At 39.6% G+C, this 11,990-nt stretch overlaps 1 protein-coding gene across 2 annotated transcripts; it reads left to right on the top strand.

Moving 5' to 3' along the window:
* Positions 1-615: 615 nt before the first annotated feature.
* METTL6 (methyltransferase 6, tRNA N3-cytidine) lies at positions 616-10,048 on the top strand (the record flags this gene model as incomplete). 2 transcript variants are annotated; one of them, XM_084260317.1, is made up of 6 exons in its annotated part: positions 616-912; positions 1,563-1,697; positions 2,939-3,109; positions 5,246-5,387; positions 8,720-8,857; positions 9,959-10,048. In XM_084260317.1, the coding sequence occupies 6 exons, from the start codon at positions 616-618 to the stop codon at positions 9,973-9,975; spliced, it is 900 nt and encodes a 299-aa protein (XP_084116443.1). In that variant the 3' UTR covers positions 9,976-10,048. The 2 variants fall into 2 exon arrangements, with proteins under 2 accessions (XP_084116443.1, XP_084116442.1); XM_084260316.1 differs by lacking the exon at positions 9,959-10,048 and having other exon boundaries at positions 8,720-9,214.
* Positions 10,049-11,990: the final 1,942 nt, after the last annotated feature.

Here is an 11,990-nt window from a genome sequence, read left to right as displayed (position 1 = left end):
AGAAGGAGGCAGTGGAAGGAGTGCTGATGCAGGCCAGCTATGGGCATTTGGTCACAGTACTGGTTTTGCTGTCTAGTTTGGGTGGTGTGGTGTTACAAATGCTTAAGTTTATGCTTAAGAGGTGAGAGAAGGAAAGAAGAATGCTAATGTGAATACAGTTTGTTTCACCAACTTCAATGGGACTTTAAAATGTCACCCCTTTTCCAGTTATGCTTTTTCTGAGGTTTTCTATTTGTGATTAACGAGAAACAATATCCTCTTGCTTTTGAAGTCAGTTGTAGTAAAGATAAGCTTAGAGCTGCACCGTATTTCTCTTGATAGGCAGCTTTCTAGGATTCAGAGGGAAGACTAGAGGACTCACTTTATCTTCTTTCAACAGTGTGATGTTGTGTGCAGTTCTTGGTTTGGATGGAGGATTTCTGAAAATAAGAGAAATCTGATGTCACTGCGGTCCATCCCTTAGGATAGATCACTTTAAAATCGTAACAAGTGCACGTTTTAACTCTGCTTTTTTTCTTCTGCTTTTAGATCCTTGGTTATTTTACCTAATTTAAGTGATGGAAGCATACACTAAAGAAGAAAAATCACTCTTGAATCTTTGGCATTCATGTTTGCATGAAAGAATCTAGGATGTTCCAAGAAAGCACATCAGCCAATTGCTTGAATATAATAGCAACATCTACTGAAGATGTTGCTTTCCAAAAAAAAGGCCATAGTGCAAGAGTCCTTAGCCCAGAGGAAGCTGAGAGACTGGCGAAAGATCAGGTTTTAGTGTCTGAGTTCAAACAACTAAAACTAGAGAAAGAGGCACAAAAGAACTGGGATCTATTTTACAAAAGAAACAGCACCAACTTCTTCAAAGACAGGCATTGGACAACCAGAGAGTTTCAGGAGTTGAAAGCATGTCGGGAGGTGAGATCTGTACACTTCCTCTGTAATAGATGAGATTGATTGCCTCCAGATAGTTTAACAGTACTTGTAACAAAGCCATTAGGGTAAGAGCTGTCACATGTTTAGTTTACAGTACCCTGTGTAGAGTCTTTTAATATCAAAGATACTAGAATCTGATGTGTCAGTTCTGATTCAGTCCATAATTGACCAGAATGAAATCTGGAATATTTGGTTTGTGTCCTAAATACAAAACTTGTCTCTCTGTGATGTGATATATTCAGATGCAAGTCGGTGCACTTCAGAACATGAAGGGAAAGCATCCAGAATTACAGACTAATTGCAAAACATCGTTAAGGGGAATAGCCAGATGCATCTGTTGTTCATTATAGCTGAATGAAAGACAAGACAGAAATGGTACAACAATCTGTTGATTACTTAAGAGGTGGATGACTAAAGAAATATTAATATATTCTAGAACAAGTTGTAATTTTGCAAAATCAAGATTTCTGTTTTGTAGTATCAGAATGTCCAATGGATGCCTACTTCAGTTTATGAATCGATGGTAATTAAAATTGATCATAGCTTTTAAAATGCTGATTGAACAGTGTCTCTGCTTATATCATGAGGACACCAAAAATGATGTGCTTTGCCTTGTATTTCTTCCTCTCCAGTTTGCAGATCAAAAATTGACCATTCTGGAAGCAGGCTGTGGGGTTGGGAACTGCTTGTTTCCACTCTTAGAAGAAGATCTGAATATTTTTGCATATGCCTGTGATTTCTCTCCTCGAGCTGTTGAATATGTGAAGGTTGGTGTGATATTTGGAACTTCTTTTAGAGTGCCTTTAGAAGCTTCTGAAATTTTAAGCAACTGCCTTCCTTTTTGCAAGAAGAGTAGCTTAGCTTTTGCCAAAAAACATGGAGATTGATCCATTTCCTTGGAGCTCCTGTGCAAGTAGCCAAACATTGCTCAAGACCTAGTTTTTCAGTGTCCATTTGCATCACTATGGTAATATATGTATATTGATTTACTTGAATGATTTGTGAAGACTGTGTTTTTTGGGAGTGCTGCTATGTCTCTGCTTGAAGTGCCAGCAGAAGTTTGTTCGGGATGCAAGCTTGCTCTTGTTATTTTTTGGGGCAGAGGGAGTCCTGAGGAGAACCTTGAAAACAAGGCAGTGAAAGGTATTGTTAAGGAAATTTGAAGGCTGATTTCAAAAAAGGTGTGTTCATACTTATTCATAGGTAAGTGGTACTGCAGTCCACAGTTAAGTCTTCCGGCAGGGCTTGTGGGGACTTTGGGCTTTAAAGGTATCAGTGTTTATTAAGTTTGTAATCAGAGGTAAAGTTCTGTATATCTGTTACTTGAAAGCATTCTCTTGTGGGACTTCTGTGACCAAGAACCACGAGGCACGTACTGCATATCTCATGGGAAAGATGGAAGGGGAGATACTTGTGGCAAGCAGGAGAGGACAGATGCTCCCTGGGATGCCACAGCTGTTCTGCAAGATGAGGTTGGGCTGAGTTCATACCCTGGGTTTTGGATGACGTAGTGGTGTCTGCCTGCACAGCTCTTGCTGAACTTCTTTCTTGCCAAGACCAGATTTTCTTTTGCACAACAAAACTGTGGGCTAAACACAGCCCAGATGAAGGTTATGTGACATGAACCCAAACTGTTTGCAGTCTACTTATAGCTTAAGAGCTGTACTTTGATCACCTTGTAATACAGAATTTGTTTTAATAATATTTCTGTATTTTTAAAAATAGATGCAGTGGTAAAAGGAGAATGGTATGTTTCCTAAACTGTCTTAATGCACATTCCTTCTCAAATTCCTGAGAGCAGATGATTCTAATAGTTATGACTTCACTATTACAGTATACGGCAAAGAATTTCAGATCACATTAGTCACGTGTTGGAAGTTAATGTTCTTTTGACACCGTGTTTTGTGTCGCGCTACTGAGTAGTTTCACAAGTGGTTTTTCTTTTACTTGTTTGCAATAACAAATGCTGCTGTTTTTCAGCAAGAGCATACTCTTTTCGTTTCCCTAGAAAAATGCCTTATACAGTACTGAAAGATGTAAGGTGTTCCAGTGTGATCTGACCAAAGATGATCTTCTAGAAAATATACCAGCAGATTCTGTGGATGTTGTCATGCTTATATTTGTGCTTTCTGCCATTCATCCTGACAAAATGCATCTTGTCTTGAAGAACATCTACAAGGTAAAGCCAGCTGATTTTACATTCTTTAAAGCACTTTCCTTCTTTGTAGCTTGAAAGTACTTTTTTGGTTTTTTTTTTTCTGAGATGATAACCTTTCTTGTAGCAGTGATCTTTAATACTGTATTCTGTGGATGTATTCCATCAGAAGAGGGGTGGCTGGCAGGGACAGGGAGGTGATTGTCCCTCTCTACTCTGCCCTTGTGAGACCCCATCTGGAGTACTGTGTCCAGATCTGGGGTCCCCAATACAATAAAGATGTAGAACTGTTGGAGAGGGTTCAGAAGAGGCCACGAAGATGGTTAGAGAGCTGGAGCACCTCCCCTGTGAAGAGAGGGTGAGGGAGCTGGGCTTGTTCAGCCTGGAGAAGAGAAGGCTGCAGGGGGACCTCATTGCAGCCTTCCAGTACCTGAAGGGAGCTTATAAACAGGAGGGGAATCAACTTTTTAAAGGGGTAGATAATGGCAGGACAAGGGGGAATGGATTAAAGCTAAAGGAAGGAAGGTTTAGATTAGATATTGGGGGGAAGCTCTTTACAGAGAGAGTGGTGAGATGCTGGAACGGGCTGCCCATAGAGGTGGTGGATGCCCTGTCCCTGGAGGTGTTCAAGGTTGGATGGGGCCCTGGGCAACCTTGTGTAGATCCAGGCCTGGAGGTTGGTGACCCTGCCTCGTGGGGTCCCTTCCAACCCAGACCATTCCATGATTCTATTTAGTTTGCTCAGTGTACGGACTAAAGTATGCTTTACATTGTAGATATCTTGTTTGTTCGTCTATTTATTAATTTATTATTTATTATTTATTCCTCTTTCTCTTGGTGGTGTGGGGTTTTGTGGATTCAGGCTTAATGCATAGCATCAACATAGCAAAAAAGGCATTTTCCACCTGTGACTTGGGCCTCCAGGTTTTACGCTAGAAATAGTGTTTATGGGTTGCAGAAGTGTCTGTGTTGATAAGGTATGAATGACAGTGAGCCATAATTGACTTCCAGAGGATAGTGACCTGCAGTTAGGATGTTACTGTTGTTGGTAAACACATTTGATCCGTGGTGATTTACAAGTGGGGTGTTTGAAGGTATTAATCTAGAGAGATTTGTCTCCCTGGGCTGCCTTTAGTTGACAGACTAGGACAGACCCATCCAGAGCGTGGTTTAAACGATCTGGTTGTTCTGAATTCCACTGGGATGTCATATATTGACTGCAGAGGGAAACAGTCCACATCTTTTTCTTTATTTATGCATATGTGTGTATTTGGGGTTTTATATTATCAGATACCCTGTATGTTTTATCATCAGTAATTTGAAAAGGGAATGTTAGACTTTTGGTATGTCTCCAGCTGTTTTCCAAAGTCAGGATTGGTTCTTAGATTGTACACATGAAAAGGCTAATTATTGTTTTCTCTGTGGAGATGCCTGGTTCATTTAACTCACTTCTAGGTTTCTGCACAAATTTGCACGTGGCAAGTAGTCCTTTTCTCCTCTAACAAATACAGCTGGTGTTTGATGAAGTTGGAGGGTTGCATGCGGCCAGTGTCTAAAGTAAGCATGGCTAATGACCATGTGTTTCTAAAATTTTAAACTCTTTATGGCTTGATTTCTTTACCAAATCATTAATAAAATTAATGCAGTTAATAAAAACTCCAAGTCCACCACCCTTTTTCCTGAAATTGTTCCTTTTTATTTCTTATACTGCAACATTGTCACATGAAAACAGAAATGTCACTGTCTTCTAAATGTTACCATTAATCATTAAGCAAAATCAGGTGCTAGACCCTATGCAACCCAACAATGAGAATGCCCTGTTAGGACTTAATTTTTATTGTTAAATTGTACGTCTCCTGCTTCCCTTTGAATTGTTATCAAAAGCTTATTTAGCTGATCAGCACCTATACAGGTATCTTAAAGCTATTTGTTGTCTTCTGTTCACAGGGAATCATTTTTAAGAACAGACAGTCTAGCTTATATACAACTTTTTTGTTGCACAGGGAATGAATTTGACATACATATATCTCACTTCTGTATTGAATGTGTTAGGATATCTTATCTTAATGATATGTGTCTGTATCTGGAAGTGTATACCAATAAGTATATATATGGCTAAATCCATTTACCTTACTAAAGCATATATGTGTTATGTGGCAGGTATTAAAACCAGGCAAGTGTGTCCTGTTCAGAGACTATGGACTGTATGATCACGCGATGCTCAGGTTTAAGTCTGGCAGCAAACTTGGAGAAAACTTTTATGTTAGACAAGATGGGACAAGATCATATTTTTTTACTGAAGGTAAGACATACTGTAGAGTGCTTTCTTTTTTTTTGTGAACCTTCTCTTTAAACCTGCTTCAGGGAATAGCCAACGTGCCCATGGAAGTTTTGCTTTACACAGATGAACTGTAAAATCATGGTGTACTTCATTTGGGAGGAAGAGGATATTTGGACTTGTGGGACTTTTTGAAGCACTTTCTTGTCTACAAAGTTTTTGTATGTTCTATAATGTGCCAAGAGTAGCAGTTTCTGAATTTGCTGAGTTTCATTCTGATTTGTTAGCTAAGTGAAAAAGACCAATGTTCAGTAACAGAATTGATCTTCTCTGTATTTTGGAAGGCTATTCCTGGTGTGCGAGGTGAGGTCTGCTGAAGAAGTCAATGACTTCTGAGGCAGAACCGTGACTACAGCACTGAGAAGCCTGTGTACAAATCCTGCTGAGAAAGCACTGACTAGCTGCAGTCACTCTTCTGTTTTGTCTTTTTTTTTTAGTAAGGATGATGCAAAAACCATTTCCATGTGGTACAGTTTTTAAAGCTTTTTGTTCAGTGCTCATAATACTTTAGGGAGGAAGGTAATTATTGCAGTGTACTGGTGGAGAATTTGAAGCACAAAGACATGAAGGAACTCACAGTGAGTTGGGATTTTAGCTCATCTTCTAACTCCCAATTCCTCACGCTAAACTTTAGTAAGCTTTTACTTCCCCCTATCAATTATGGGGCATGGTTTAATAAGAGCTGTGTGTTTATTTCTGTGGGGCTCTTTGTTCTTAGTCTAAAGCAAAATGCAGCCACTGAAAAGACCAATTTGGAGCCAAGTAAATGTTATTCATATTTTATGACATAACTTATTACCTAATTGCTTTTGATATATAAAACCCATTAATCTTCTCTGAGCTCTCTCTATTCTTTATAGGACAATGATGAAATCTAAGATAATGCAGGCTGTGCTACAGCTTCATTGAAGCATTTCTAGAACTGTTATTTATTGTGTGATTTTTAGTTCTATTTAAACAATTAGCTCTTATGAAGAGAATAGATGCTAAAGGGAACAAATAAAAGTTTGACCTAGCTGTGGAATTTTAACCTCATTTTTATTGTGTCTTGGAATTGTTTCTGAATGAGAAATTCCTTGGTAGTATACATGTTTGCTCTGGGGGAAGAATTGAGGTGGGGAGGAGGAAGATAATTTATCTTATATTGGTCATGTTAGCACTTGTTTGGCCTTGGGTTGGTCTGCGACTGTCTCATGGGCCACCTCTGCTCCCATTTTTAATCATTATGATCTCATTCATCTCACTAATTTTTTCATATAAATACTGCTTGATGCTTGGGAATTCTGTAGTTACTAGAAACATGACTCCTGTAATTTCCAGGCAGTTTGCAACCCTTTGTTTTGTTTTTTTGTTGAGCACTTTTTCATTTGTTTAGCACTACACTGGTACACCAAGTAACTGCTCTGTGGGATGGTTGGAATAATTTTTATGTATGATACATCCTGTCCCAGATAACAACTCTGAGCTTCTCTCATGGGTAAAAGTAACCCCTTTTCCCACTCTTTGAAATAATATTAAATTTGGGGAGGGATGCATGGTTGTAATTTTGTGTTGTGAAATAGTGCAAATCCCTGACAATGAGATTTCAATTTTTATTTAAAAAAAAATTAATATTTTACAATTAAGTGCTCTTTGTTTATATTTCACTGAGGTGAGCCCCCATTTACATTAACACACTGTGCTTACAGGCAGTGTATGTGGCTTCGTGACGGGCTTAGGTTGATATGCTGGGGTTCCTGTGCTCACATGTTCAGCTGTTTCACTGAGCTGATTCCCCCCACCTCCTCAAGCAGTGAAAAAATGGCATGTCTTTGCTTTCTAACAAGTAACACCAGTTTAGAATGGCTTCAGGTCACTGAAATTATCACCTGAGTTAATGAAACAAGGTGCAGGAAAAGAATCACAGAATTACAAGGTTGGAAAAGACCTTTAAGATCATCAAGTCCAACCGTTCCTGTCCTGTGCTAAACCATATCCCTAAGTACCTCATCTACCCATCTTTTAAACACATCCAGGGATGGTGACTCAACCACCTCCCTGGGCAGCCTGTTCCAGGCCCTGACAACTCTTTCAGTGAAGAATTTTTTCATGACAACTAATCTGAACCTGGCCAGCTTTGTGCCATTTCCCCTTGTCCTATCACCTGTCACCTGTCTGAAGAGACCATCGCCCACCTCTCTACAACCTCCCTTCAGGTAGCTGTAGGTGGTGATAAGGTCTCCCCTCAGCATCCTCTTCTCCAGGCTGAACACCCCCAGCTCCCTCAGCCGCTCCTCATAGGATTTGCCCTCCAGCCCTTTCACCAGCCTGGTTGCCCTTCTCTGCACTTGTTCAAGGACCTCAATGTCCTTTTTATGACGGAGAGCCCAGAACTGGACACAGAAATGCAAGGTGTGGCCTCACCAATGCTGAGTACAGGGACACAATCACTTCCCTAGACCTACTGGCCGCACTGTTTTTGATACAAGCCAGGATGCCATTGGCTTTCCTGGCCACCTGGGCACACTGCTGGCTTATATTCACTAGGCAGTCAACCAACACTCCCAGGTCCTTCTCTGCCTGACAGCTCTCCAGCCAGTCTCCTCCAAGCCTGCAGCACTGCCAGGGGTAAAATTATGATCTTTAATTTTTTTTTTTATTAACGTGACAAGTGAATATCATGAGCAGCCCTCACTGCTGCATTGGTCACCCTGTTTGTGAGGTGCTCCTGCTTTCCCTAACGGACATATGTTTTGAGTTAGATACTTTTGTTTATGGGAAATACTTCCAGTTCGACTTAGTGGAGGCTTGGTGCCACCATACCCACTTTGCCATCCATTTTTTGTCTATTCTTCTGTTGACCAATGGCATATGAATGTCAGGTAATGTAGGATGGTGTTCTTCCTCAAGCAGAGGTGCATCTCCAAGGCTGGATTACCTTTGAAATGTTTAAAGTGATGTAGCAAAGGTCAGCTGCCTAAAGTGAAAATGCTCTGGCATCAGTCACGAGGAGAATGACATGGCTCAATAAAAATAAGAGAAGTGGCAAGTTTTGGAAATTAAACTGAGTAACTAGTTTAAGCCCCAGTTTTGCAAGCAGTTTTGTTTAGGTTGATGTTTCTAAAGGAGATGTGTATTGATTGTTATTCAGCAGTCTGCCTGCATAGAGCAGCTTGAAATCTGAAGGCCTGTGTGATTTTCATGCTGTATCACATAAGAACATATGCTTATAAAAATGCTGATTAGTGTTTTAAAAGCAACTTAAATGTAACATTTATTCTTTTTCTTTTTTTTATTATTTTTTATTTCTCTTCCAGAGTTCTTGTCTCAGCTTTTCAAGGCTGAGGGATATGAGCAAGTGGTCAATGAATATGTGCAGCGAGAAACTGTGAATAGGAAGGAAGACTTACGTGTTCCAAGAGTTTTTCTTCAAAGCAAGTTTCAAAAGCCTTTCAGTAAGACACAAGTTCTTGCTGATTAGTAACAGCAATTGCTTGTTTGAAGCAGAAGCTGGCACATAGTTTTCCCTTGTGTGTGCTTTATCTTTCTGATATAACAGAAAAGACGGCGTCCAGTACCTTTTGTTGGATTTCATCCTCAGATATGAAATATGAATGGTATTTCTACTTAAAATTTAAGATAGTTTTGTGATACAGGCAACTTAGTATCTGTATTCCTGCTTCTAAAGTAAGTCCTGTGCAGCATTGTTGGAGGGTCAGGTATATCACTAAATATGGTTAATTTTAAGCACTCGTTTTCACTAATTATTATCATAATTGTTATTCCAATTTTTATTAAAATTTTAAAAATAAGTATGCCTTGTTTCCTATCGCTTATAGTTTTTGTGTCCTGTTAAAGTTACAGTATTTCAGTGTACAGAGGCAGGAATGGAACAGACTCAGTCAGTGGTATAATATCAGCTGCTTTGGTATTTTAATAATGGTATCTTTTTAATGTGCTCAGCATTTAGATATGTAAACAAACATTTGTGCTCTAAATAAGATCCCATTTTATCTAATTTCATGCTTGAAGAAAGTTGTTGCAGGATCAGGTTGTCTTTATATCTAATTAATTTAAGACATTCTTTGATGAGCAGAAATAGTTGAGGTTTTGCAAGTCATTTTTCCCTTTGGATCTGAAATCAGTGAGTCAGAAGTCCATCCTTTTATATCAAGTGTGGTCAACTGCTGCTTTCCTGAGCAGAGGTCTTAATTCTTTCCCATCACTCTCAGGAACGGTGTCGGTTGCTGCTGTTCTATCACTAAAAGCCACAGACTTAAGTGTTTGAAGGAACTTCATCTTTTCCCTTCAGTAGCCCTGGTGTTTTGTGCTGCAGAGCCTTGTCTTTGTTCTTGGATAATAAAAATCTCAAAATAATAGCTGGATCTTTAACTTGCCTTTTGAACTGCTCCACAACAGAGGAAGCTCAGAAGTGTCTGGTGACTTGTGCAACGGGCTCTGCTGATCATGTGTAATGTGCACAAGTTACAATAAGAGAAATTAAAATTAAATATATTAAATATATTTTTCCCCCTTTTTTTTCTTTTGTCTGCAAGGGGAGGTCAGACACTGAGACAGGGTCCAGAGAAGCTGTGGAACATCCACCGTTGGAGATACTTGGAAATGGACAGGGCGAGGCCTTGAGCCACCTGTGGCTTTATTTGAGAGTGACCCTGTTTTGAGTAGGGATTTCATCTCTTGCTGTATATGCTTGATTGACTCAGGCTGTCATTCTGCTGGACTTGAGTGTTGCTGGAGGACCTAGTCAGACACATCTGATGTGGACCAGAGGTGAATATAAACCTCTCTTATGACAAAATAGCCAAAGATGTGATCATGTTTTGGGTTGGGTTTTTTTGTTGGTTTTTTTCAGCACTCAAAACTGTCTGTGTGTGTGTGTGTGTAGGGAAAGAAGACATCACTTTTCTAGCATAAAGCCTAATGTTACAAAGTTAACCAGTCAGAATTCTGCTGAGCAAATGAGAGCTGCCAGAGTCAATCTGTTTATAAATACTTGCAACAGGTCATTGCTTTGCATCCGGGCACCCCAGCTTTTTGTTGGTCTGATACTGTGACCCCAAAGCTGGATTTATTGTATCATCAAACTCTGGCCTCAGAGGCAAAATAGATTAAACCATACAATTCTCCCAACAACTCTTGGAGGAAGGTTATTATGTGACATCTGTTTTTTATGGGGAGTATTATCCTGGAGATTTATGCATTGCTGACCCCTGCTGTGCAACCCATTAGCTCTTTCTGCCATGCTAGTAATAAATATCTAGTAATGTTTATAGTAAATGAAAAAAAGTATGTTTAAAAGGGTGTAACAGTGATAGCACTGTTATACTGTGAGCAGTCATTGTTTTGTGGCTTCCCTCAGCAAATTCTCACCTTTAGTACAGCAGTTCTACAACGACTGAGTGTAGTCTGACCTCTGTTGATTTGTAGTGGGGTTTGAACCCTGTTACACCAAATGCCTGTCAAAAGTTTCGTCCTCTTAGAGTATACAGCACATAAATGAGGTTGAAGGATTGCCTTGTGTGGCTCCTCATCAGTTTGGCATGTGACTGTCAGCATATGCAAAGGCAAGTGCACAGAAGTGAGCATCCCAAAAAGGAAATGACACGTAGGAAAGTATTAAAGATATTAATTGGAAGGTTTGAGTCAGCCCAACCAGTTTAGGTGCAGACAGCCATTTACTTCCTTTTTATACTGAACTAACTATTGCCTGAACAATAACACAGCTTCAGTATTACTGAATACTGATTGGTAGCTTCAGTGTTTCTGTCTGTTTCTGCTTGAAAAACTACTGTCACATTTTGTGTAGCAATACATTCAATGGAGAGCAGTAGTTCAAAGTTTTTGTGTGTCATTGCCAGTCAGACCTGGAAAATAAAGTAGCATGCATTAGTGCCCCTGCCAGAAAGGCTTTCAGCTGTAGTTTACATCATAAAGCAGAGATTATTTTGAGTTGAATGGTTAGAAAGCTTTATTTGGTCTCTGTGCTTGTGTTTCTGTGGACTCTAAATCATTGAAAGATTTTGTAACTGTGGTGAAGTTTGAGGAAGTTGAGTCATCTTTAAGAAATCCTTGCCTTATCATGTGAGATACGATAACTGATGAGGCACATGTGGCTCTTGCAATGCTGAGTAAAGTGAATATTCTCCTCCCCAACCCTCCAGCCTTTCCAAGCTCATATAAGCTCACCAGAGGTAGCACATGTCAGGGATACCCATTCCTAACATCCTTTCTTGAAGAACTGTCCTTAGGGACCTGTGGTAATCAGGGTAAACACACTGTGCTAAAAGGATTTGGGAAAAAATACACGTGCACTGGATTGTGCTCACCTTGCACAAGCTACTATGATGTGATTGTAATAAATTTTTTATAGTTCTTTGATTTAAATTGCCTTCAGTCAGTGGGGACTGCTGAGACTGACTCAGTTGTCTGTAGAAGACCTTGCTTTTGCTTCCCTTAAGCTGAGCTATGTGCTTTATCTGGCAAACATAAGTAGTAAGTTACTTCGTGTTATCACCCTGTTCTGACCAATATTTAGAATAGAAACAAAGTATTATCAAAGCAGTAGAA

Source organism: Gallinula chloropus, assembly GCF_964237585.1.
Source record: "Gallinula chloropus genome assembly, chromosome: 2".
NCBI lineage: Eukaryota > Metazoa > Chordata > Aves > Gruiformes > Rallidae > Gallinula > Gallinula chloropus.
Note: the sequence above shows the minus strand (reverse complement) of the source record. Positions and strands in the feature narration are given on the sequence as shown.